The sequence below is a fragment of the Mirounga leonina genome, unplaced genomic scaffold (genome assembly GCF_011800145.1).
Source record: "Mirounga leonina isolate KUSES-001 unplaced genomic scaffold, KU_Mleo_1.0 Mir_127, whole genome shotgun sequence".
NCBI lineage: Eukaryota > Metazoa > Chordata > Mammalia > Carnivora > Phocidae > Mirounga > Mirounga leonina.
In genome coordinates, this window is record NW_023270316.1 from 64,325,735 (window position 1) to 64,350,291 (window position 24,557).

Genomic DNA, 24,557 nt, shown 5'->3' on the forward strand with positions numbered 1-24,557 from the left:
TTGTTGTAGGCTCCAGAGGCACATTTCCAGTTAGTCTCTACAACCAAAAGCCAAACAGTTTGCTATTTTAAAGAAATTTTGCATATTATTGTTTTAGTTGGGTGAATGACACACATTTAAAACACATAGTTTTAAATTTTAAAGAAATGATCATGATAGGGGGGCGACTGGGTGGCTCAGTCGGTTAAGCGTCTGCCTTCGGCTCGCCTTCGGGTTGGGTCATAATCCCAGGGTCCTGGGATCAAGGCCTTGTCAGGCTCCCTGCTCAGCGGGGAGTCCGCTTCTTATTCTCCTCCTGCCCCTCCCCTGCTCGTGCTCTCTCTCTCTCTCTCTCTCACTCTCACTCACTCTCCTCTCAAATAAATAAAATCTTAAAAAAAATGATCATGATATTAAAGCTGAAAATTAAAGACATTTTAGCCGATAACTTAAATACTGATCATATCATGTTTGTTGCATAGAGCTCATAGTTGGCTGGCTGAAATTTATTTTTACTTTTAATTATTCTGAACTATTTTTCATATTTTCCTTTCTATATCACTGTTATCAGATGCATGAAAAAATATTTTGTCTTTGTCTTTCAATTTTTTCTTTTGAGAAAGAATCCAACAATGCAATTTAAGATATTATGAATTGCATGAAATTAATCATGTTTGTCTTCTGTTGCTATGCAGCCAATATTTTCAAGAAGTACAAAAGAAGGTAAAGAGCTTTAGTGGTGCAGTTCAAAATTACAGATTTCTAGATAGCATTCCTCACTTAGTGTATATATATTTCACTGGAACAAACCCAAGTCACTGGACTTCAGAGTACACCATCTGGACCCGAGAAGATAAATAGATAATGTGCCATGAATATTTCCTGTATCTGACTGCCTGAACATATTACCACAACTTATACCTCAGTACCTAACAAAAATTAAAAAAAAAAAAGAGGACAACTTTGTTCAGGTTGTTTTTATGTAAATGTCATTTATATTCCACTTTCTATACTTTCAGCAACTAAAATTATAACCAAAGTTGTGGAACCAAAAATTAAAGTGATTGAAGGCAGTCTTCAGCCTATTATCAAAACTGAAGGTAAAAATCATGGTTCCTTTTATTGTGAAAAAAAATCCAAATAATAGACTGATTTCTATGAATGTATCTACATTCTTTTTGAAACTAACATGCTAAATATTTCTGTATCAATGGCATGCTCCTGTAATTGTAGAATGCGGAATGCAAATTATTTAGCAGAGTAGATGGTGCATTCCTAATACTTTCAGTACATTTGCTTGTACCTGATTTCATTTGAACCTAATTGGCCATTGCATTAGCACTAGTACCCAGATAAAAAAAATAAGTAAACAAACAAACAAACAAATCCTGAGCTTTTTTTTTTTTGCAGTTGACTCCTTCAGAGTATTTTTTTGTAGGTTTATCTCCAATCTCCCCACATGATGTCTTGTTTACTCTTCCAAAAAGTACAGGCATTTTTCATTCAACAACCGAAGAGAGCATTGAAGCTATACATTGATGAAAGCTTTTAAAATTACAACCACGTGTGGTATATTTTTAAATTAGACCACCAGAAACAGAAGAGGGAGTAAGTAGCTGGTGCAGTGAGTCAAACCTTAGAATTCTTAATTGCAGTCCTGAACTTCTACCTTTACTGACTATGTTAGCCAACTCCATCCAACATCTTTGATGCCATCTTCATTTCATTTATTTTAATTATTACCAAGGGTCAGACCTTAAGAATGATTTGTTTTTATGTCTAAGCATCTTAATGGGGTGACTTGCCACAGAGAAAACACTTAAGTTTTCTTCTTTATTCTGTAAGAAGGATAGAAACGGTCTTCCAAAAAAGGAAAAAAATCATATTTTCAGTTGAATCTCAAAAAAACTCTTAATTTTTTTTATTTTTTATTTCTTCTCATTCTCTGAAGTGAGATGGCAATTTCTTGAATATTTTTATCTATTCCTTTAAAGGCAAGCCATGATTTATATCTAGATATTGGAAAATTGAATGCAAAAGTTTATTTCCTAGCTAATTAGTTATTCATATTTTTATTTCTTCTTGAGACCTAAAATTGATGTAGTCTTTGAAATCTGTGCTTATTAAAAAAAAAAATACTCTACCTATGGTCATTGGATTGCTTTTGTATTTGGATGAGAATTTGGTGTCCTAAGAAATTAAATCATAGAAATGTTTTGTTGACAAATGCTTTTTGATCATTTTAATAAAAAATGATCAGTAATACACTTGATTTTAACATTCCTGTACTGTTTTTAAAATTAGATCCCCTAAAATTTTGTATAATCACTTGTACACAGCTTCTATAATCAAAATCATTCACATGTGCTATTCTTGTTTTCAAAGATTCCTACCTTTTCTTTCAAGCTTCTTCATTCAACCCATTTATCTTCCCAATCTTTGTCAGTGGGAATCAACTGTATTAATCTTTCTTCAATTAGGAACACAGTGAAGCATCAAATCTACCTGGGTTCTGCCTATAAAGGGAACAAGGATGAAAAATGGGGTCATGTCACCTATGTGTTAAAAATTCTTCAGTTCAAAAATTCAGAAGTTTTACTTCTGTGTAACATCCTGAAGGAAACAAATAAATATTGTGGCAGCCATTTACAATTGTCCAGCTTTAAGTTTGCTACTGGTTTTTCCTTCTCATTGAGCTTTTGCGGTCCATTGATGATTCTTGAATTCCCTCTAAGTGTATTAGGCTCCAAAACACAGTTTTAAGATATTTCTTATAAAATGTTAACCTTAACCAGATCATAGAATTAAGAATTAATCCACTGAAATTCATTTCAACAAATACTTAATGAGCATCTTACTATTGTGCTGGGCACTCTCCTAGGTGCAGGGAGTAAATATGAAAAAAAGATTTGATAACAGCTCCTGCCTTCATAAAGCATAATGATAGAGGGTGTTTCTGAAATTTCAGTTTAGGCTCTTCCAAAGAAATGTCGATTTGGATATTTTATTAACTCATTTCTTGTTCTTAAACTCTGTAAAGGTATTTTCCTTTTGAAATTTCTAAACCTTAAAAACCGGGCCTTGCATTTGATACTCAATATCCCTTGATCCCATAGATCAAATATTATGGTATGAAGCACTCCTTATTTGAAAGAACAATTGTTTTCACTATTTTAGATTGTTTTAGACTAATTCTGGGTAATGGTGTACATTAACAATTTCTGGACAAGCAAATAAATCCTCTCAAAGATAAGCAAATATAGTGATATTCAACTGTTGAAGGGTGTTACAGTATGAGTTAAATGTACTGAACTTTACTTTTCTTCTCTATGAAATAGTCTTGGTTGACTAATGTAGTAATCAGCTTTCTAACATTCAAAATGATTTTCTCTGGGAGTGAAATCATTTTGTAAGTCAAATGCAACACTTGTTTAACTCTTGCATTTGAAGGACTATTTAATTATTAATTAGTAAATTTTTGCATCATTTTCATATATAAGGTAAGTACTCAAATCCATTTTCCCATAAAATCTGAAATTCAGTGTCTTTATAGGCATAAAGTTGAGATTTTTTAATGTTCAGTCTTATGCCCATTTGATAGAAAGTGGACAATACTGAGTAATTAAAAATTAAATTAAATTTAATAAGGAAAGAGTAATTGATGATACCAGTATAGTCAAGTAAGATCTACACTAGTTATCATTAGAACAACTCATTTTCGTACATACTGTATGATTCATAAAGTACATAATACCTTGTGTGATCCTACTTTACGACTACAAATAAATGGATGGACTTATGCTAAATGCTAAAACAGATGAAAGTTAATTTTAGCAGCACCCCAATAGACTGAGTCATTTGTTCTCATAAATACTGCCTAATTTATAGACAATGGGAAATGTTTAAAACTGATTTCATAAAGCCTGAAACCACTTTGACGTTTGAATAACAACAAATGTTGAAATAAATTTCCTGTTCTGCTGAAGTTAAAGAACTGCTTTAACATGATAATTTGTCTCCTAAAACAATACCTCAGGACCCACAGTGACAAAGGTCAAAATTGAAGGTGAACCTGAGTTCAGACTGATTAAAGAAGGTGAAACAGTAACTGAAGTGATCCATGGAGGTGCGTTATATGTATTTCCTAAAGCCTAGTTAGGATCACTGTGATTATTTTGAAACAGTGTTGGTTAAATATATTGAACATCTGATGTTTTCTGTTGGCTTTTGTTTTATATAAATTGTGGGAATATTCATCTCACAGGCTCATCCTGTTAGGTGTTGCAGTTTTTTGTTTTTTTAATTTTTCTTAATTTTTTTCCAGTCAAATAAAATACAATTTACCTTTAGTGAAGTTAGAGTAATTTAACCTACTTGGAATTAATTTACCCATTAAGTCACCAGGTCCAACAAAACCGTCATTACTGTGCATACGCCAGTGATGATTATGAAATAGAATAACAATAATGTCAATACAAAGTAATCTATTGGACTTAGAAGAAAAAAATGGCCATTGTGTTAAGATTGACTAATAAATCACTGCTGAGACTGAATATAGGGCTCCCACTCTAATGATGTAGAATTCCCTGGATTCTCACTAAATAAAAAACAAGTATGACAGTAAGACACGGAGAGTTAACTTGCCAGCTGGCTCTCTCCCTCACCCAAGATTCAGGACATAACTCTACCATTTAGACATTTGTTGATCTGACTCTGTTTGAGATACGTCCTCAAAATGATTAGGATTGAATTCTAAGCCGTATTGCTTTGAGAACTATATTTAATCATTAAAATATCTAGCTTATGTATCCATAAAGGGATACATCAAATGCGTTTTTCTCCTTCTACTTTTAGAGCCAATTATTAAAAAATACACCAAAATCATTGATGGAGTGCCTGTGGAAATAACTGAAAAAGAGACAAGGGAAGAACGAATCATTACAGGTAATCTTTGATTCCATATATGGAACTATGCCTGAATTATAAAGGTAAAACCATAGTAAATCTTAAAATAGCTCTCTCTATAAGAATCATGAGAGAAATCGACTAAGTCATTTTCATGGTGGTTACTAAAGTTATCTCTTTTTGGCAGAAATAATATTATTCTTAAATATGCAATCTATGTTTTTCTCTGAATTGGAATTTGTGGACAAATCTATAAGCATGTGTTTTTACTATGCAGATTCATACATGTTATATAATATTTTCACTTAACTATGTATTAATGAGTTAATAAATCCTAGAAGAAAAACCATTCCCTCCTTTGATTTTCTGTTTAGCTTAAGGTCTACACATCTACATACCAAAATATATACAAGTTTGTATAAGATAACTGATCTCTAATTTTAGTAAACCTCTGTGTCAGTCTCCCACCAATGAATTAGTCTAAAATTCCGAATTCAGCTATTTTACAAGTATTTGTTTAAATGAGCAGTCAGCAACTATGGCCTGTACCACCCACTTATGTAAAGTTCTATTGGAACCCAGTGTGACCATCCCTTCATTTAATGTCTATACTGTTTTACCCTACAGTGACTATTTGAATCGCTGCAACACAAGTCATATGGCCTATAAAGTCTAAAATACTTACTATCTGGCCCTTTAGAGTGGAAGTTTGCTTACCACAATTTTAGAACTTTTTAAAAAAAATTTTCTTTCAGGTCCTGAAATAAAATATACTAGGATTTCTACTGGTGGTGGAGAAACAGAAGAAACTCTGAAGAAATTGTTGCAAGAAGGTCAGCATGTCTAGAAACATAAGAATGTGACTTTACCTAAGCTATCTGTTTCAAAGTCTAAAATAGTCTTTGAGGCCTTTTACATATTTTCTACTCTATCTCATTCTTTTGTTCAAATTCCATGCCAACATATGAAAAATGTTCAAAGATAAACAATGAAACTCAAATGACAGTCATGTTGATTGTTTTGTTAATATATTTGTTATATATTGTTCAATAGCTTTAGAAAATTGGCTTATCGAAACAGCACTAAAACTAGAGAAAGATCAAGTGTTGGTCTGGAATTCATTGTTAGCCAGATGCCATTATATATCACATCAAGTGTCCTGTGCTTTTATTACATAAACCAATTTCTGCTATAAACATGTATCCTCTCAGAGGTCACCAAGGTCACCAAATTCATTGAAGGTGGTGATGGTCATTTATTTGAAGATGAAGAAATTAAAAGACTGCTTCAGGGAGGTTAGTAAAAGGGAAACGACTAACCCACTTAACAGGTTCTGGAGACTGAGTTCTTCAACTTTTTAAAGACTGAGCATTCAGGTTTTTCTTTTAGTAAGGTTAGAAAAAGACAACATGGTGTGTTGTCTTAAGAGATTGATTGGTTCAATAGTAGTTTAAGTAATAATAATGAACAAATGATTACTAGTTTAAACAGTCTTTAAAAAGTTCTATGATATAAAACTTGGGGAGCAATGAATATTTTTTTTCTTTGATACAGATAATCAAAGGATATTTTAAGTATCTGACAGGGGAATACTTTTTAAATCTGTAGTTTTTTAAAGAAGCCGAAATTGACATATTATATTAAAAAAATATATTCACTGCCCCCAGAACAATAATAAAAGGCATGTTTATGGATTTTTTAAAGTGCATACATCTAGCAAAAAAAAAAAAAATAGTGCATTTAGTAACTTTCTTTTCTAAACTACATTCCTGAGAATGGATATCTGTTTCTTCTAACAGTTTGAGTGATAATCTGTAACTGGAGATGGAAATTATTTTGCATATGAAATTAATCTTTAAAGTATGGAATGTTCTCTGTCTATGACATTAAAAGGACCTACTTTTAAAAGCAAAGGAGAAAAAAAAAAGAATTCAAAATCTTACACAAACTCTAAATGATAATTATTTGAAGAAACAGTAAATGCTAATAAAATATAATTTGGGTAATTGGCATTTGAATAAATGAACTTCTAGTTCATTTTACTAACAATAAAAGTATTTAGACGACAACTTGCTTCAGAGAAACAAATATTTAAATTATTCAGAAAAATCAAATATGCTTCCTGAAATATACTATGAGTTGAGAAACACAACTACAGTTTGGCATTTATCCAAAATATCATCCAAGATGGCTTTTCTGCTTAAATTTGTATCCCTCTGTTCAAGAAGATGTAAATTCTCTTGGAACCATACATATTATAGGCAATTGTTTCTTTATTCTTTATTTTAACCTAGGTAAAAATCTCTTTATATAGTGTTGAGACTGTTCAGCGATAGTAAAAATAAATTGAACCAATGATTGAATTTCCCCTCAATAGAAAAATATGTGTCTGAAAAATACAAGATTTCATTTCAGACTGCAGGGAGTGTGCGGCAAAGCCAGAGCCATAAAAGAACCAAGGTTTTCTGTATTATCTCACACAGAATTCACTCATCTACCCACAAGTGTTTAACTGTCTGCTATGAAAACAGGGATTTGAGGGAAGAGGGGAAGAGATTATGAAGATTGAATTGAATTCTTTTTTTTTAAGTCCTTACCATAGTAAGCAGCTTTGTAGAATGGCAGTGCTTTCTAGAGAATGAATCATTTAGTAGCTGTACCTGTATATACATTGCTTTACTTTATTTAGGCTTAAACTTCAGGTAAGTATGTTTTCTTCTCCTTTAATAAGCCCTGCTTCACAAGTTGATTATAAACAAGGAACTAAGTACATAACAATAACTTCAGGCAAAAGAAAATATATCTGCTACAAGAATATGATATTCTAATTTTAGTTAATGAAATCTTTCTTTAACTCCTGTTTTCTTTTATCCCAGAGGGTGGATTCCTTTAGTTCCCAATATTTGGTTTCTCTACATGTCTATAAAGCATTAATTTCCACAATGCCACATCCTAAGTTTTTATCAAAACATTTCCAAGGTTTTTTTTCACATAGTAAAGACAATATGAGCAATATAGTTACTAGTATAACTCATATATAGCTAGTATAACTAGTAGAGTTCAGTATAACTACTGAACACTAATTGGACACAGTAGGGTTTTTTCCTAGCCCTGTAAAATCAATGGGCCATCACTGAGTTACAAGTGTCTAGATCCTGAGATACCTATTTACAAAGAAGCTGCTGTGAATAAAGATTGCATCATGCAAGACTGGCCTTCCTTCCTTCAGAATATAGATAGTTGATCTCTATCCCAACTACAGTCTTCGTCTCAAAGTTTGGAGTTTTCAATCTAGACTGTTCATAGTGGTACATATAGTACATTCTGATGAATTGAGTCTATTCCTCAATTATTTCAGTCATGACTAGTAACATGGCTAAGTGGTCCTTTCGGTACCAATATTGTGGTTTATCACTGAAGTGCTTCAGAGCCCTTAACTCAAAAAACGTTCTCATGAAATGCATAGAATTTCACGCTTAGGTAAAGTAATTAAGGGAGAATATCCACCTATAGAGAAAGGAACAAAGAAGATGTCATTTTGGATGGTTTTGACAAATCTGCTAATACAAAATGTAAAGCCTGTGTAGAGAATAGGCATCAGCTTGTAGGTCTGGCTTTTGATCTGGGCTCCAACTCAAACTTCTTAAGTAAGTTGATTCTTTTTTTGCTTTGGTTTCTTCTTCTGAAAATGAGAATAATAATGTTACTTACGTCTTAATGAGTTAATGTATGGAAAGTGCTTGGAATAATGCTTGACAAATACAAGCTCCCAGTAATGTTAACTATTATCAGTATCATGGCCAATTATATTTACATAGTAAACTTATTAATATAAACTTAAGAAAGTAGTATTTTACACCTAATTTAAATTTCTGAGAGCCATAGCCATATAAATATGCAAAAGTCTTATAAATAATTGGGCTGAAGCACTTTGCATATTTCATGAAACATGGTAGAGAGGGGCATTTGTGTGGGATCATTCATATGACTCGTTTATCTTCCCACGTTTTGCTTCTTGAAGCATGACTTGATATGACTCTCATTCATTTTGAGATAGCAGAGAGCCACTGGGAACAAATCTGACTTTCTGCACTTTATTCAGGCTTTCTTCTAAAGATGTTTTTTTTTTTTTTGTCACAATTAATACTTCTTATTTTACTAGTACCATAGCAAAATAGTAATAAATTAACAAATTACTTAATTGGGTGTTCATTAATTGGATGCTGACAAGTGTATAAAACAAAATATGAGTGTAAGTGCTTGTTTTGAAATGTAATGTTGTAAATACTTCTGTGACCTTGTTTTAAATTATACAATAACTGTTATTTGGAGTTTAATAAGTCCATTATAAACAATGGTCTTAGTCACTTAAAGATTGAATCCATCTTTTCTTGACTATATTTTATAAGCCATCATTCTGTTACCAAATAAACCTGAAGTTCATGAAAATATATCAGTTGGAGCATATTCCATAATAACCCTATCTCAAACTTTCCCCTATTATCCAATGTAATGAGGTTTTCTACAGTTCTGTATTATAGTATTAACAAGATATTATAAATGGTTATACATCTTATATTTTGTGGGAAAAAACATGTTGGAAATGTGCCACATAGAAACAAACTTATTCAAACATTTTTAAAATGTTTCTAGGTGACATACAGCCAATATACTGTTGGTGGTAGTTTCTTGCTTTACTTTTTAACGGAATTTCAGAGAATTGAAAAAATATATATAATAGAAAAATTTTGACCTGATTATTGGGCATAGATAATATATAAAAGCAAGAAGTCAAAATTCAGAGAAAAAAAAATTTTAAAGGTAAGCAGAAAAATGAAGTCACTGTAGGAACCACATTTACTCTTTGATCTTAAGTATCCAATAGCAGAGTGAAAATGTGAATTAGGTCTTGCTGATGAGTTAAAGAAAAACAAGGAATTGGAAAATATTTTGTAACTATAACAACAAAAAACTGCATAGTTATGAAACACTTGAAATTCTTAAATATGAAAGCTTTTATTGTTTTTAACTAGTTAGTATTATAAATGGTCTTGTAAGATTAGAGTTAAATTTGGGAGTATGTTGGCACATATTTCCTGAATTGCATAATATTATATTTCTAGAGTTACTAGGCCAATGCTATTTGTTGTCCTCATGTTCTATAAGGTAATTATGAATTAATTTACAAGGAGAATTTTACAGAGGCAGAAGTCTGATATATCACAGATAGGAATGACTGGAGAAATGACTGGATCTCTCTGAGAAGATACTTCTGCTAACCTTTATATAATGTTAAATATCCCTTCATCATAAAGCAATGCTTTCTTTTTTTTTTAAAGATTTTATTTATTTATTTGAGAGAGAGAGAGAGAGAATGAGAGAGAGCATATGAGAAGGGGGAGGGTCAGAGGGAGAAGCAGACTCCCTGCCGAGCAGGGAGCCCGATGTGGGACTCAATCCAGGGACTCCAGGATCATGACCTGAGCCAAAGGCAGTCGTTTAACCAACTGAGCCACCCAGGCGCCCAAAGCAATGCTTTCTATAAAAAAGGTGAAAACGTCATGTAAGTCACTCACTCTATGCAAAAATGATACATTATATGGGGTTCCAAATGCCGTAATGAAACAATGTTTTGCAAATAGTGAGCATTCATTATGATATGTGGAAAACAAATGTCTGTCTTTGGCCAATGAAAAAGTCTCACTGTTCCAAAAGAAAATCTACATGTTTAAGTGAAGCTTATTTTAAAACTTTATACTTTTCTTTACTTACGGTCTCTTGTCTGATGTTAGCCATAATTTCAAGTATTTCTAACTACAACTATTTAATTTTAGACACACCTGTGAGGAAGATACAAGCCAACAAAAGAGTTCAAGGTAAATGTATTGATAGTAATATGCATATGGGACACATGTTTTGTTATGTTAAGAGAAATCAAAGAATAGGGTTTTGATATATTTTATTGGACTTTGCTGTCTTTTAAGGAGAAAAGTTAGCAAATTTGAGGCAAATTATTTTGATGATAAAAATCAGAAAATAGATTATTCATTCTCTGCACTGTTAGTAAAATCCAAGGATAACAAATGTTAAAGGAAAGGCAATTATACTCATGTAAACTGCTAGATTTTTGGAAGCACCGAGGTAGACTCAAGTAGAGTTAAGTTGAAAAGAAATCTGTGAATATGAGCCAAGAAAAATTTGGTTGCTACCTGAACTCTCTAAAAATGTTATTATTTGAGATCAGGCTACAGTTTGAAACATAAGTAAATTAAAAACTGTACACATATAGAAAGTTATTAATATAATTTTGTACAAAATTTTGATATAACATGTAGATTATACACATGTATGTATCACTCATGCACTATAATTTTCTTCATAATTATACTTATGTGCATTTTCTAATCTTTCACTTAGGTTACCTTGCATTCTGATACATTACATAATCAAAGATTTCCTGTGTAGAAATTAGAATAAATTACAAGTTTGGAATTTTTAAAATAATTACATATTAATAGTCAAAAAATTGCAAGGCTTATAAATGCATTATAGGCATATCTGATTTTAAGCCAATCCAATATAGACATTTGAAATAAAAAATCAATTGCATAGATAATTTCTAACTGAAGATTTTATCAGGGATTTCTTCTAAACATCCTAATCCATCCAGATGTTCAAAAGAACTACAATCCTCGAATTATAAATGACTATTTTCATATACTTTTGATCAAAAGATAACCTTGATTTCATCATCATAAACAGAGGATATGACTGAGAAAACATAATCTAATGTTTATTACAATAAGAAATGATGGTCTTTATAGATACAGTCATGCACAGAATATCACATTATTAAATTCTAAAGTTTCGTCACATTTACAATCTATGTGTTCTCCCTTCTTCCTATCAGGATCTAGAAGACGATCAAGAGAAGGTCGTTCTCAGTGAAAATCCAGTAACCAGACTACAAAGTTTAAACAACCCTAAATGAATAACCTGATCTTAAAGGAAAATTACGAGGGCCACATTGACTTCAGGAAATGAACAACCAGCACAAAAAAGCATTGAACACTTCTGAATACAAATTTCATCTTTTTTTCTCTGAATGAAATTGTGGGGTTAGTCTCCTGTGGGATAGGAACTGAAGGAAATAGAGCACCTTACATACAGGTTTTTACATCTTGACATTAAAAATTCTGGCTAACTTTAGAATCCATCAAGGAAAATTCTTGTCAACGTGTTTATTACAACTTAAATTTCACATTCCATTGAGAAGATTGAGCCTTGAATCTAAGAGATAGATAAAATGTATGCAAGCAGGTACCTCTCCATGGGAAGCTAAGTTATAAAAATGGGTGCTCACTATTAAAAAATAACAAAACTTTTACTTCAAAAGGCTTTGCACATTTCTAATACAATGTGGGTTTACCAGTAAATTATGCTATTTCTACAACTAATTTTGTACTCTTGAAATGTTTGTCATATGCTTTTTGCAATACATATTTTTATCTCAAACATTTCAATAAGACATTTTTTTTTCAGTTATAAACAGAATTACTTTAAATTGGGTAGTTCAGAAAACTCAAGGTTTAAATTAATAAGTGGTTTGGACTTGGGAACAGGACTTTATACCTCTTTTTTTATAACAAATACTCATTAAAGGGAATTGAATGAATTTAGTGTTCCTTGAATTTTTAAAACTATTATGTTATATAAAGAATCATTACACAATGAAACAATCATTAAGCCTCAACTGAGTGCCTAATATAACCCTAGAACCATGCTAAATTGTGAGGATCCAAAACATGAATCAGACAGTTACTGTTCTCAAAGAGTAAAGAGACAAATCACCAATAATTCACAATGCACCATGAGCTATAGTAGAAGAATAAAAAGTACTACACAAACACCAATACAGCAATCAATTTTTCCTAGGCTTTTGCTAGATACAGGGAAAGCCCCAGAGATGGCCTTAACCAAGAGAAGTAATGTGAGTGTCCATTGTATAGCAAAAGAGGGGAAGAAAAATACTTGTTTGCAGAGAATGGTAAAGAGATCAGTTGATCTAGTCAGATCTCAACAAGTATCATCCTCACTTGGTCTAACTGAAATAAAAGCAATCAGGGAACAGAATCCATACTGATGAGAAGCTGAGTGGTGACGGTGTAATAAACTGTACCATGCTTTTAAAACTGAGGAAGGCCAAACTGAAGATACCAGTCTGGATCAGAGATGTCCAGCTTGGATTGGAGACTCGGTACTAAAGTACCACTAAAGGATCTGGAAATTTTTTTGAGTAGGTGAAAGCATTGGGTCTTTGAGATGCAGTTGGGATGAGGAAGTAAAATAGAAAATTCTGGCAGTGACTCTTACTGAGGAAGTCTTGGTTTTCCAGAATGTTTTCTAGTCTGAAACAGTGGTGAGATTTATGTATAGCATTTAAAGCCCTTGTCAGGAAGCAAAATGCCCTAGCAGCTCGGTACTCATCTAGAGCATTTAGGACTTCAATCTCAACTGGACAGAGTGTGGCCATTATCATCTCAAAGTGATTCAGAGGAGATGGTTATATAAGGTGGTACTGGTAGAATATACTACACCATCATCAACAAAGATGACTATTCCAGACAGCATGTTGTTCATGATCCTCTAGAAGATCCCAAGATAATTACATAGAACAAATAGTAGGTCGGCTTATACATTTAGCCCCCTTCAGGGTTTTCATTTGATGATGAGCCCGGTGTACCTGAGTTGGACTTTGATTATGGTAGTCCGGAACAATAGGAATGAGGTTAAAGTCTTTTTAAAGACTGCTAACTTTAATGCCCTGCCTTTTTTTTTTTTTTTAATTGAACCAAAGGAGAAAAAAGAAATCAGTTTTGGTTAGTACACATACAAAAATCTAGCAAAACTCTCTGGTAAAGAACACAGTCTTTCAAATGATACATGTAAATATATTTAAAGATGAAATTTAAAGAATTATTAATAAAAGATAAATAATACAAATTAAAAAAACAAGATTTAAAATATATGAAAATAAAAAAATAATTTTAAACCCCCAAATAAGAATTTAAAGGTAGATAAATAAATAAATAAATAAATAATATAAATAAATCCTACTCAAACACTTTCTATAAATTGAAGAGGCAGAGTAGTATATGCTTTTACATGCAATATTTAATCCTTTAAAAATTCTGAACTTTTATTATCTCCAGTTTTATAGGAAAAAATGAGGCTCACTTAGTTTATGTAACTTTTTTTGCCTTGTAATCTTAAAACAGGCCATCAATCAACTTACCTCATGTTCATTACTCAACAAGTGCAAACTTGGGAATAGCAAACACATTTGTTTTCACAATTGTGCTGACTCTGTACTACCTGATTTCAGCTCTTTCTAATGATCCTCTACCTAAGTGGCATATGGGTTTGAGCACACTGAACTTAAGACTGCAGTTTCAAATAAGCCTTCCTAACAGTCTCCAAGAAACCACCGATCTACTTTCTGTCACTCTAGATAATGGCATTTTCTAGACTTTTATATAAATTGAATCACACGGTGTGCATGGCTCCTTCTTTGGCTTTCCTTTCTTTGGGATTCTATGTAGGAGTGGAATGATAGGACCACACAGAAAGTATATGATTAACGTTTTAGGAAAATGCCCAACAATACTCCAAAGGAGTTCTACTATTTTAAATTCCCACCAGAAGTATATGGGAGTTCCAATTTCTCTTGCCAACACTTGATATGGACAATCTTTTTAATTTTACCTATTCTACTAGGTGTGTAGTGGTAACTCATTGTAGTTTTAATTTGCATCTCCCTGATGTATGCCTTTCATGTGCTCATTTGACATTTGTATATATTCTGTGAAGTGTCTGTTCAAATCTGCTGATTTTTTAATTGGTTTGGTTTTTTATTATTAAGTGTTGAGAGTTCCATATATATATACAGCTTATATAGCTCTATTAGCTATATAAGATGCAAATATTTTCTCCCAGTATGTGGCTTATCTTTTCATTCTCTTAGTAGTGTTTTTGAAGATAACAAAGTTGAATTTATCTTATTTTTTTCTTCTATGGATTATGCTTTTGGTGTCATATCTAAGAAATCTTTTACTAACCAAAGTTCACAAAAAATTCTAATCTGTTTTCCTTTAGAAGCCCTATTAGATTTAGGTTTTACACTGAGGTATATAATTCATTTTGAATTAATTTTTGTTAATGGTACAAGGTATGGATCAAAGTTGGTTTCCCCCCCTATAGATAGCCAATTATGCTAGCACCATTCTCTAAAAAGACTATTGTCTATTGATACACCTTTACATCTTTGTCAAAATTCTATATATTTATGAATCTATTTCTGTTTCTCTTCTTTCTATTCTGTTCTATTAATCTATTTCTCTCTTGTAATTGAAACACCATACTAACTAGATTAGTGTAGTTTTAAATATGTCATGAAATCAGGTAAGGTTAGTAAATTTTGCTTATCTTTTTTCAAAGTTGATTTGGGTATTTTAAGTTACTTGCATTTACACATGAATTTTTAAATCAGTTTGTCAATTTCTACAAAAAATTAAGGTATCTGCTTAACTTTGAATTGAGATTGTATTGAATATATGGGTCAGTTTGAGGATAATTAAAATATGCAATACTGAGTCTTCAAACCATGAACAAAATACATCTCTCAGTTTATATAGCTCTTCCTTAGTTACATTACCAATATTTTGTTATTTTGAGTGTATAGATCTTGCACCTCTTTTGGTAGATTCTCCATAAGTACTTAATAATTAATTTTTGTGGTTTACCAATGGCATTGATTTTATTTCAATTGCTCATGGTTTATTTTCTGTGTATTGATTTGTATTTAACAACCTTATTAAACTCACTTATTAATTCTAGTAACTTTTTATAGATTACATCATATTTTCTACATTGATAATCATGTTGTGTGCAAATGAAGACAACTTTAATTCTTTTGCAATCTGGATGCCTTTGATGTTTTCTTGTCTAATTTCATTGGTTGATATTGAATAGTAGTATAATGTTGAATACAAGTGGTAAAAGTGACCATTCTTTTTCTTCATGATCTTAAAGGGAAAACATTCATCCAGGTTTTTAACCTTAAGTATGATGTTTAATTTGATGTTAGCACCACTGTTTTCTGTTTTCTCATAGACATCCATTACCAGGTTGACAAAAGCACTTTCTATTCCAAATTTGCTGAGAATTTTTATCAGGAATGAATTTTGGATTTTACCAAATGATTTCTCTCTACCTTTGGATATGATCATGTGGGTTTTCTTTTTTAGTTTGTTAATATGGTAAATTATATGGATTTAATTTTGAATATTAAATCCTCATCCCATTTATTTTATTCATTCTAGGATTAATTCCACTTAGTCATGACATATTCAGTTTGTGAAACTGTGTTAAGCATTTTTACATGTATGTTCATGAAAGATACTTGACTATCATTTTCTTTTTATAGATTACATCATTTTTCTTTTGTATTTAAATTTTTTTATTCTTAGGTTAATCCCCAAACATTACATCATTAGTTTTAGATGTAGTGTTCCATGATTCATTGTTTGTGCATAACACCCAGTGCTCCATGCAGAATGTGCCCTCCTCAATACCCATCACCATACTAACACATCCTCCCACCCCCCTCCCCTCTAGAACCCTCAGTTTGTTTTTCAGAGTCCATCGTCTCTCATGGTTCATCTACCCCTCCAATTTCCCCCCCTTCATTCTTCCCCTCCTGCTACCTTCTTCTTCTTTTTTTTTTTCTTCACATATATTCATTATTTGTTTCAGAGGTACAGATCTGTGATTCAACAGTCTTGCACAATTCACAGTGCTCACCATAGCACATACCCTCCCCAGTGTCTTATCACCCAACCACCCCATTCCTCCCACCCCCCAACACTCCAGCAACCCTCAGTTTGTTTCCTGAGATTAAGAATTCCTCATATCAGTGAGGTCATATGATACATGTCTTTCTCTGTTTGACTTATTTCGCTCAACATAATACCCTCCAGTTCCATCCACGTCATTGCAAACGGCAAGATATTAATGCATAATATTCCATTGTATATATATACCACATCTTCTTTATCCATTCATCTGTCGATGGACATCTTGGCTCTTTCCACAGTTTGGTTATTGTGGACATTGCTGCTATAAACATCGGGCTGCACATACCCTTTCAGATCACTACTTTTGTATCTTTGGGGTAAATACCCAGTAGTGCAATTGCTGGATCATATGGTAGCTCTATTTTCAACTTTCTGAGGAACCTCCATACTGTTTTCCAGAGTGGCTGCACCAGCTTGCATTCCCACCAACAGTGTAGGAGGGTTCCCCTTTCTCCGCATCCCCGCCAACATCTGTCGTTTCCTGACTTGTTCATTTTAGCCATTCTGACTGGTGTGAGGTGGTATCTCATTGAGGTTTTGATTTAGATTTCCCTGATGCTGAGTGATATTGAGCACTTTTTCATGAGTCTGTTGGCCATTTGGATGTCTTCTTTGGAAAAATGTCTGTTCATGTCTTCTGCCCATTTCCTGAATGGATTCTTTGTTCTTTGGGTGTTGAGTTTGATGAGTTCTTTATAGATTTTGGATACTAGCCCTTTATCTGATATGTTATTTGCAAATATCTCCTCCCATTCTGTCGGTTGTCTTTTGGTTTTGTTGACTGTTTCCTTTGCTTTGCAAAAGCTTTTTATCTTGATGAAGTCCCAAGAGTTCATTTTTGCCCTTGCTTCCCTTGCCTTTGGCGATGTTTCTAGGAAGAAGTTGCTGTGGCTGAGGTCGAAGAGGTTGCTGCCTGTGTTCTCCTTTAGGATTTTGATGGACTCCTGTCTCACATTGAGGTCTTTCAACCATTTTGAGTCTATTTTTGTGTGCGGTGTAAGGAAATGGTCCAGTTTCATTCTTCTGCATGTGGCTGTCCAATTTTCCCAACACCATTTGTTGAAGAGACTGTCTTTGTTCCATTGGACATTCTTTCCTGCTTTGTCAAAGATTAGTTGACCATAGAGTTGAGGGTCCATTTCTGGGCTCTCTATTCTGTTCCATTGATCTATGTGCCTGTTTTTGTGCCAGTACCATACTGTCTTGATCATGACAGCTTTGTAATAGAGCTTGAAGTCTGGAGTTGTGATGCCGCCAGCTTTGCTTTTCTTTTTCAACATTCCTCTGGCTATGCGGGGTCTTTTCTGGTTTCATACGAATTTTAGGATTATTTGTTCCATTTCTTTGAAAAAAGTGGATGGTATATTGATGGGCATTGCGTTGAATGTGTAGATTGCTCTAGATAGCATTGACATCTTCACAATATTTGTTCTTCCAATCCATGAGCATGGAACGTTTTTCCATTTCTCTGTGTCTTCCTCAATTTCTTTCATGAATATTTTATAGTTTTCTGAGTACAGAACTTTGCCTCTTTGGTTAGATTTATTCCTAGGTATCTTATGGTTTTGGGTGCAATTGTAAATGGGATCGACTCCTTCATTTCTCTTTCTTCTGTCTTGTTGTTGGTGTATAGGAATGCCACTGACTTCTGTGCATTGATTTTATATCCTGCCACTTGACTGAATTCCTGTATGAGTTCTAGCAGTTTTGGGGTGGAGTCTTTGGGGTTTTCCACATAAAGTATCATATCATCTGCAAAGAGTGAGAGTTTGACTTCTTCTTTGCCGATTTGGATGTCTTTTTTTTGTTGTTGTTGTCTGATTGCTGTGGCTAGGACTTCCAATACTATGTTGAATAGCAGTAGTGATAGTGGACATCCCTGCCATGTTCCTGACCTTAGGGGGAAAGCTCTCAGTTTTTCCCCATTGAGAATGATATCTGCTGTAGGTTTTTCATAGATGGCTTTTATGATATTGAGGTATGTACCCTCTATGCCTATACTCTGAAGAGTTTTGATCAAGAAAGGATGCTGTACTTTGTCAAATGCTTTTTCTGCATCTATTGAGAGGATCATATGCTTCTTGTTCTTTCTTTAGTTAATGTATTGTATCACATTGATTGATTTGCAGATGTTAAACCAACCTTGCAGCCCAGGGATAAATCCCACTTGGTCGTGGTGAATAATGCTTTTAAAGTACTGTTGGATCCTATTGGCTAGTATCTTGGTGAGAATTTTTGCATCCATGTTCATCAGGGATATTGGTCTGTATTTCTCCTTTTGATGGGGTCTTTGTCTGGTTTGGGGATCAAGGTAATGCTGGCCTCATAAAATGAGTTTGGAAGTTTTCCTTCCATTTCTATTTTTTGGAACAGTTTCAGAAGAATAGGTATTAATTCTTCTTGAAATGTTTGGTAGAATTCCCCTGGGAAGCCATCTGGCCCTGGGCTTTTGTTTTTTGGGAGATTTTTGATGACTGCTTCAATTTCCTTGGTGGTTATAGGTCTGTTCAGGTTTTCTATTTCTTCCTGGTTCAGTTTTGGTAGTTGATACATCTCTAGGAATGCATCCATTTCTTCCAGGTTATCTAATTTGCTGGCATAGAGTTGCTCATAATATGTTCTTATAATTGTTTGTATTTCTTTGGTGTTGGTTGTGATCTCTCCTCTTTCACTCATGATTTTGTTGATTTGGGTCATTTCTCTTTTCTTTTTGATAAGTCTGGCCAGGGGTTTATCAATCTGGTTAATTCTTTCAAAGAACCAGCTCCTAGTTTCATTAATCTGTTCTACTGTTCTTTTAGTTTCTATTTCATTGATTTCTGCTCTGATCTTTATTATTTCTCTTTTCCTGCTGGGTTTACACTTTATTTGCTGTTCTTTCTCCAGCTCCTTTACGTGTAGGGTTAGGTTGTGTACTTGAGACCTTTCTTGCTTCTTGAGAAAGGCTTGTATTGCTATATACTTTCCTCTTAGGACTGCCTTTGCTGCATCCAAAAAATTTTGAATAGTTGTGTTTTCATTTTCATTGGTTTCCATGAATTTTTAAAATTCTTCTTTAATTTCCTGGTTGACCCATTCATTCTTCAATAGGATGCTCTTTAGCCTCCATGTATTTGAGTTCTTTCCGACTTTCCTCTTGTGATTGAGTTCTAGTTTCAAAGCATTGTGGTCTGAAAATAGGCAGGGAATGATCCCAATCTTTTGGTACTGGTTGAGACCTGATTTATGACCTAGGATGTGATCTATTCTGAAGAATGTTCCATGGGCACTAGAGAAGAATGTGTATTCCGTTGCTTTGGGGTGGAATGTTCTGAATCTGTCTGTGAAGTCCATTTGGTCCAGTGTGTCATTAAAAGTCTTTATTTCCTTGTTGATCTTTTGCTTAGACGATCTGTCCATTTCAGTGAGGGGGGTGTTAAAGTCCCCCACTATTATTGTATTGTTGTCGATGTGTTTCTTTGCTTTTGTTATTAATTGCCTTATATAATTGGCTGCTCCCATGTTAGGGGCATAGATATTTACAATTGTTAGATCTTCTTGTTGGATAGACCCTTTAAGTAGGATATAGTGTCCTTCCTCATCTCTTATTACAGTCTTTGGTTTAAAATCTAATTTGTCGGTGCCTGGGTGGCTCAGTCGCTAAGCGTCTGCCTTCGGCTCAGGCCATGATCCCAGGGTCCTGGGATCGAGTCCCACATCGGGCTCCCTGCTCGGCAGGAAGCCTGCTTCTCCCTCTCCCACTCCCCCTGCTTGTGTTCCTGCTCTCGCTATCTCTCTCTCTGTGTGAAATAAATAAATAAAATCTTAAAAAATAAATAAATAAAATAAAATAAAATAAAATCTAATTTGTCTGATATAAGGATTGCCACCCCAGCTTTCTTTTGGTGTCCATTAGCATGGTAAATGGTTTTCCACCCCCTCACTTTCAATCTGGGGGTGTCTTTGGTCCTAAAATGAGTCTCTTGCAGACAGCATATCGATGGGTCTTGCTTTTTAATCCAATCTGATAGCCTGTGTCTTTTGATTGGAGCATTTAGCCCATTTACATTCAGGGTAACTATTGAAAGATAGGAATTTAGTGCCATTGTATTGCCTGTAAGGTGACTGTTATTGTATATTGTCTGTGTTCCTTTCTGGTCTATGTTGCTTTTAGGGTCTCTCTTTGCTTAGAGGACCCCTTTCAAGATTTCCTGTAGGGCTGGTTTTGTGTTTGCAAATTCCTTTAGTTTTTGTTTGTCCTGGAAGCTTTTTATCTCTCCTTCAATTTTCAATGACAGCCTAGCTGGATATAGTATTCTTGGTGGCATATTTTTCTCATTTAGTGCTCTGAATATATTCTGCCAGTCCTTTCTGGCTTGCCAGGTCTCTGTGGATAGGTCTGTTGCCAATCTAATGTTTCTACCATTGTAGGTTACATATCTCTTCTCCCGAGCTGCTTTCAGGATTTTCTCTTTGTCTCTGAGACTCATAAGTTTTACTATTAGATGTCAGGGTGTTGACCTATTTTTATTGATTTTGAGAGGGGTTCTCTGTGCTTCCTGGATTTTGATGCCTGTTTCCTTCCCCAAATTAGGGAAGTTCTCTGCTATATTTTGCTCCATTTTACCTTCTGCCCCTCTCTCTCTTTCTTCTTCTTCTGGGATCCCAATTATTCCAATGTTGTTTTGTCTTATGGTATCGCTTATCTCTCAAATTCTGCCCTCGTGATCCAGTAGTTGTTTATCTCTCTTTTTCTCAGCTTCTTTATTTTCCATCATTTGGTCTTCTATATCACTGATTCGCTCTTCTGCCTCATTTATCCTAGCAGTTAGCGCCCCCTTATTTGATTGCACCTCATTAATAGCCTTTTTGATTTCGACTTGGTTAGATTTTAGTTCTTTTACTTCTCCAGAAAGGGTTTCTCTAATAACTTCCATGCTTTTCTCAAGCCCAGCTAGTATCTTTAAAGTGATGATTCTGAACTCTAGATCTGACATTGTACTAATGTCTGTACTGAGTAGGTCCCAGGCAGTCAGTACTACCTCTTGTTCTTTTTGTTGAGGTGATTTTTTCCATCTTGTCATTTTGTGCAGAGGAGCATAGATTAATGAGAGAACAAAATGCTAGCAGAGTAACAACGTCCCCAGAAAATATACTCTAAACAAATCAGAAAAGACCTGAAGCTGGGGGAAAAGAAAGGGAAAGAGAGAAAAAAGAAAAAGAAAAAAAGAAAAAAAGAAAAAGAAAAAGATAAAGATAAAAACAAACAAAAACAGAACAAAACAAAACAAGAACAACAAAAAAACCAGAATGTGATCAAATATGATCAGGCTGGTATATAGATCAGTGCCACACACTAGATTTTGGATGTATTTTGGTCTGTTAGAAGAAAGTGCCTCCCAAAATTTTAAAGAAAGAAAAACTTATATATGTACAAAAATAAGGGTTGATATGATGAAGGGATGGAATATGACTGTAACGATTGGAATTATAAAAAATTTTATAAAAGGAATTGATAAGAAGTTGTTTGAAAATAGAAAGAAGAGGATTTAAAAAAAGGAAAAAGAAAAAAAAGGGAAAGAATGTGATCAGGCAGGGGAGTAGAGAAAAACCATATACTAGAGATTTAGGATATATTTTGATCTGTTAGAAGAAACTATCTCAAAATTTTAAAGAGAGAACAACTTATATATATATGCCAAAAATACGGGTAACTACTATGAAGGGATAGAATATGACTCTAAAAATGAAAAATAAAAATGTTTTTTTAAAAAAGGGATTGAGGGCACCTGGGTGGCTCAGTTGGTTAAGCGACTGCCTTCGGCTCAGGTCATGGTCCTGGAGTCCTGGGATCGAGTCCCGCATCGGGCTCCCTGCTCGGCGGGGAGTCTGCTTCTCCCTCTGACCCTCCCCCCTCTCATTTTCTCTGTCTCTCATTCTCTCTCTCTCAAATAAATAAATAAAATCTTTTAAAATAAATAAATAAATAAATAAATAAATAAATAAATAAGGGATTGATAAGATGTTGGTTGAAAAATGGAAAAAGAAAAATTCAAAAAAAGAAAAAGAAAAAAAGACAGTTAAAAAAAATTAACTTTAAAAGACTAAAGAATCATGGTAAAAAGCCATGAATTCTATGTGTAGTATTCCCCAAGTGCTGGAGTTCTGCCGTTCTCATTGATCGGTAAACTTGGTCTTGGCTGGCTGTTCTCGCTGATCTTCTGGGGTAGGGGCCTGTTGCCGTGGTTCCCAAATGTCTTTGCCAGAGGTGGAATTGCCCCGCCCTTGCCCCCTCCCAGCTAAGTAATCTGCTCGGGTTTGCTCTCGGGAGCTTTTGTTCCCTGCAAGCTTTCCATACAGCTTTGGAGGCAGAGAGTACAAATGGCGGCCTCCCAATCTCCGCCCCAGAGGAGCCGAGAACTTGGGGCCCCGCTCCTCAGTGAGCCCCCAGAGAAAAGCCGTCAGTCACTCCCGTCTCCCCGGTCTCCGGCCCATGCTCATCCGGCCTGTGACCGCGCGTTTCTATCTCTGGCACCCAACCCCGTGTGGAGTCTCCAAACCCAGCAGATCCCTGTGGTGCACTCCCGCGCAGCTCCTCCCGGGGGAGGAAGGTGAGTCTCCCTGGATCTGCCGCTAGTTGGGTCCCTGCTGGAGGAGCAGTGGCCTGGCTGTGCCGCGGATCACGGTTTATGGCAACCCAGAGCTGAGAGCCCGCGCCTGGGCTCCGCCTCTGCAGCCGGCTTCCCTGCTCCGTTACCTGGGAGCTCTGCCACACTCAGGCACCCCCGGTCTTTCTGTGACCCCGAGGGTCCTGAGACCACACTGTCCCTTGAGGGTTCCACCCCCCGCTTAGCCACTGGAGCGACATCCCTCAGCGGAGCAGACTAAAAATTCTGATTTTGTGCTCCGCGGCTCTATCACTTGCCAGAAGCAGCCGCCGGAGGCCCCTCCCCCGCCGTATATCCTCCTGAATATCGCCTCGGATTCACTTCTCCACACGTCCTACCTTCCAGAAAGTGCTTTTCTGTTCAGAGAGTTGTTGCTCTTCTTTTCTTCGATCTCCTGTTGAGTTCGTAGGTGTTCAGAATGGTTTGATCCCTATCCAGCTGAATTCCTGAGAGGAGAGGAAATCCAGGTCTCCTACTCCTCCGCCATCTTGCTCCACCCTCCCTTAGATTACATCATTTTTCTACATTGACAATCATGTTGCAATCTAAGTTGGGGAGAATTCTCTTTGGTTTTTAGAAAGTGTCTGTGTAGAACTGATAATTTAATTCCTCCTTAAATGTTTGGTAGAATTCACCAGTGAAGACATCTGCTCTTAGAATTTTCTTTGAAGAATGATTTTTGGATACAAATTCAATTTCTTTAATACATATAGGGCTATTTGGATTATCTATTTCCTTTTGAATGGGATTTGGTACTTTGTATCTTTCAGGGAGCTTGTTCACTTCAAACAATTTTAAAATTTATTGGCATAATATTGTTCAAAATATTCCATTATTATCCTTTAACTAGTGATGTCACCTCTCTCCTGCCTGATTTTTGTAATAATTTTCTTCTCTTTTTCTTAACCATTCTAGCTAACCATCAATCAATTTTCTTGGTTTTCTCAAAGAATATGCTTTTAGTTTCATTGATTTTCTGCACTGTGTTTCTGTTTTCTATTTCATTGATTTTCGCTCTTTATTATTGTCTTCTGCTTTATTTAATTTTAATTTGATCTTGATTTTCTAGTTTTGCTTATGGTGAAAGCTGAAGTCATTGATTTAAGAACTT

At 34.6% G+C, this 24,557-nt stretch overlaps 1 protein-coding gene across 8 annotated transcripts in view; it reads left to right on the top strand.

Annotated features, from left to right (window-relative positions):
* Nucleotides 1–12,559, top strand: part of POSTN (periostin) — a 34,381-nt gene extending 21,822 nt beyond the window's left edge. For 3 of the 8 annotated variants that reach the window (XM_035003522.1, XM_035003528.1, XM_035003527.1), the window contains exons 17-23: nucleotides 999–1,079; nucleotides 4,016–4,105; nucleotides 4,834–4,923; nucleotides 5,640–5,717; nucleotides 6,096–6,179; nucleotides 10,719–10,760; nucleotides 11,795–12,559. In XM_035003522.1, coding sequence (XP_034859413.1) covers nucleotides 999–1,079; nucleotides 4,016–4,105; nucleotides 4,834–4,923; nucleotides 5,640–5,717; nucleotides 6,096–6,179; nucleotides 10,719–10,760; nucleotides 11,795–11,832 — 503 coding nt within the window. In that variant the 3' untranslated portion in view covers nucleotides 11,833–12,559. The remainder of the gene's footprint in view (nucleotides 1–998; nucleotides 1,080–4,015; nucleotides 4,106–4,833; nucleotides 4,924–5,639; nucleotides 5,718–6,095; nucleotides 6,180–10,718; nucleotides 10,761–11,794) is intronic. The other 5 variants (XM_035003524.1, XM_035003523.1, XM_035003525.1 and 2 more) reach the window with 5 other exon arrangements.
* The last annotated feature ends 11,998 nt before the right edge of the window (nucleotides 12,560–24,557 follow it).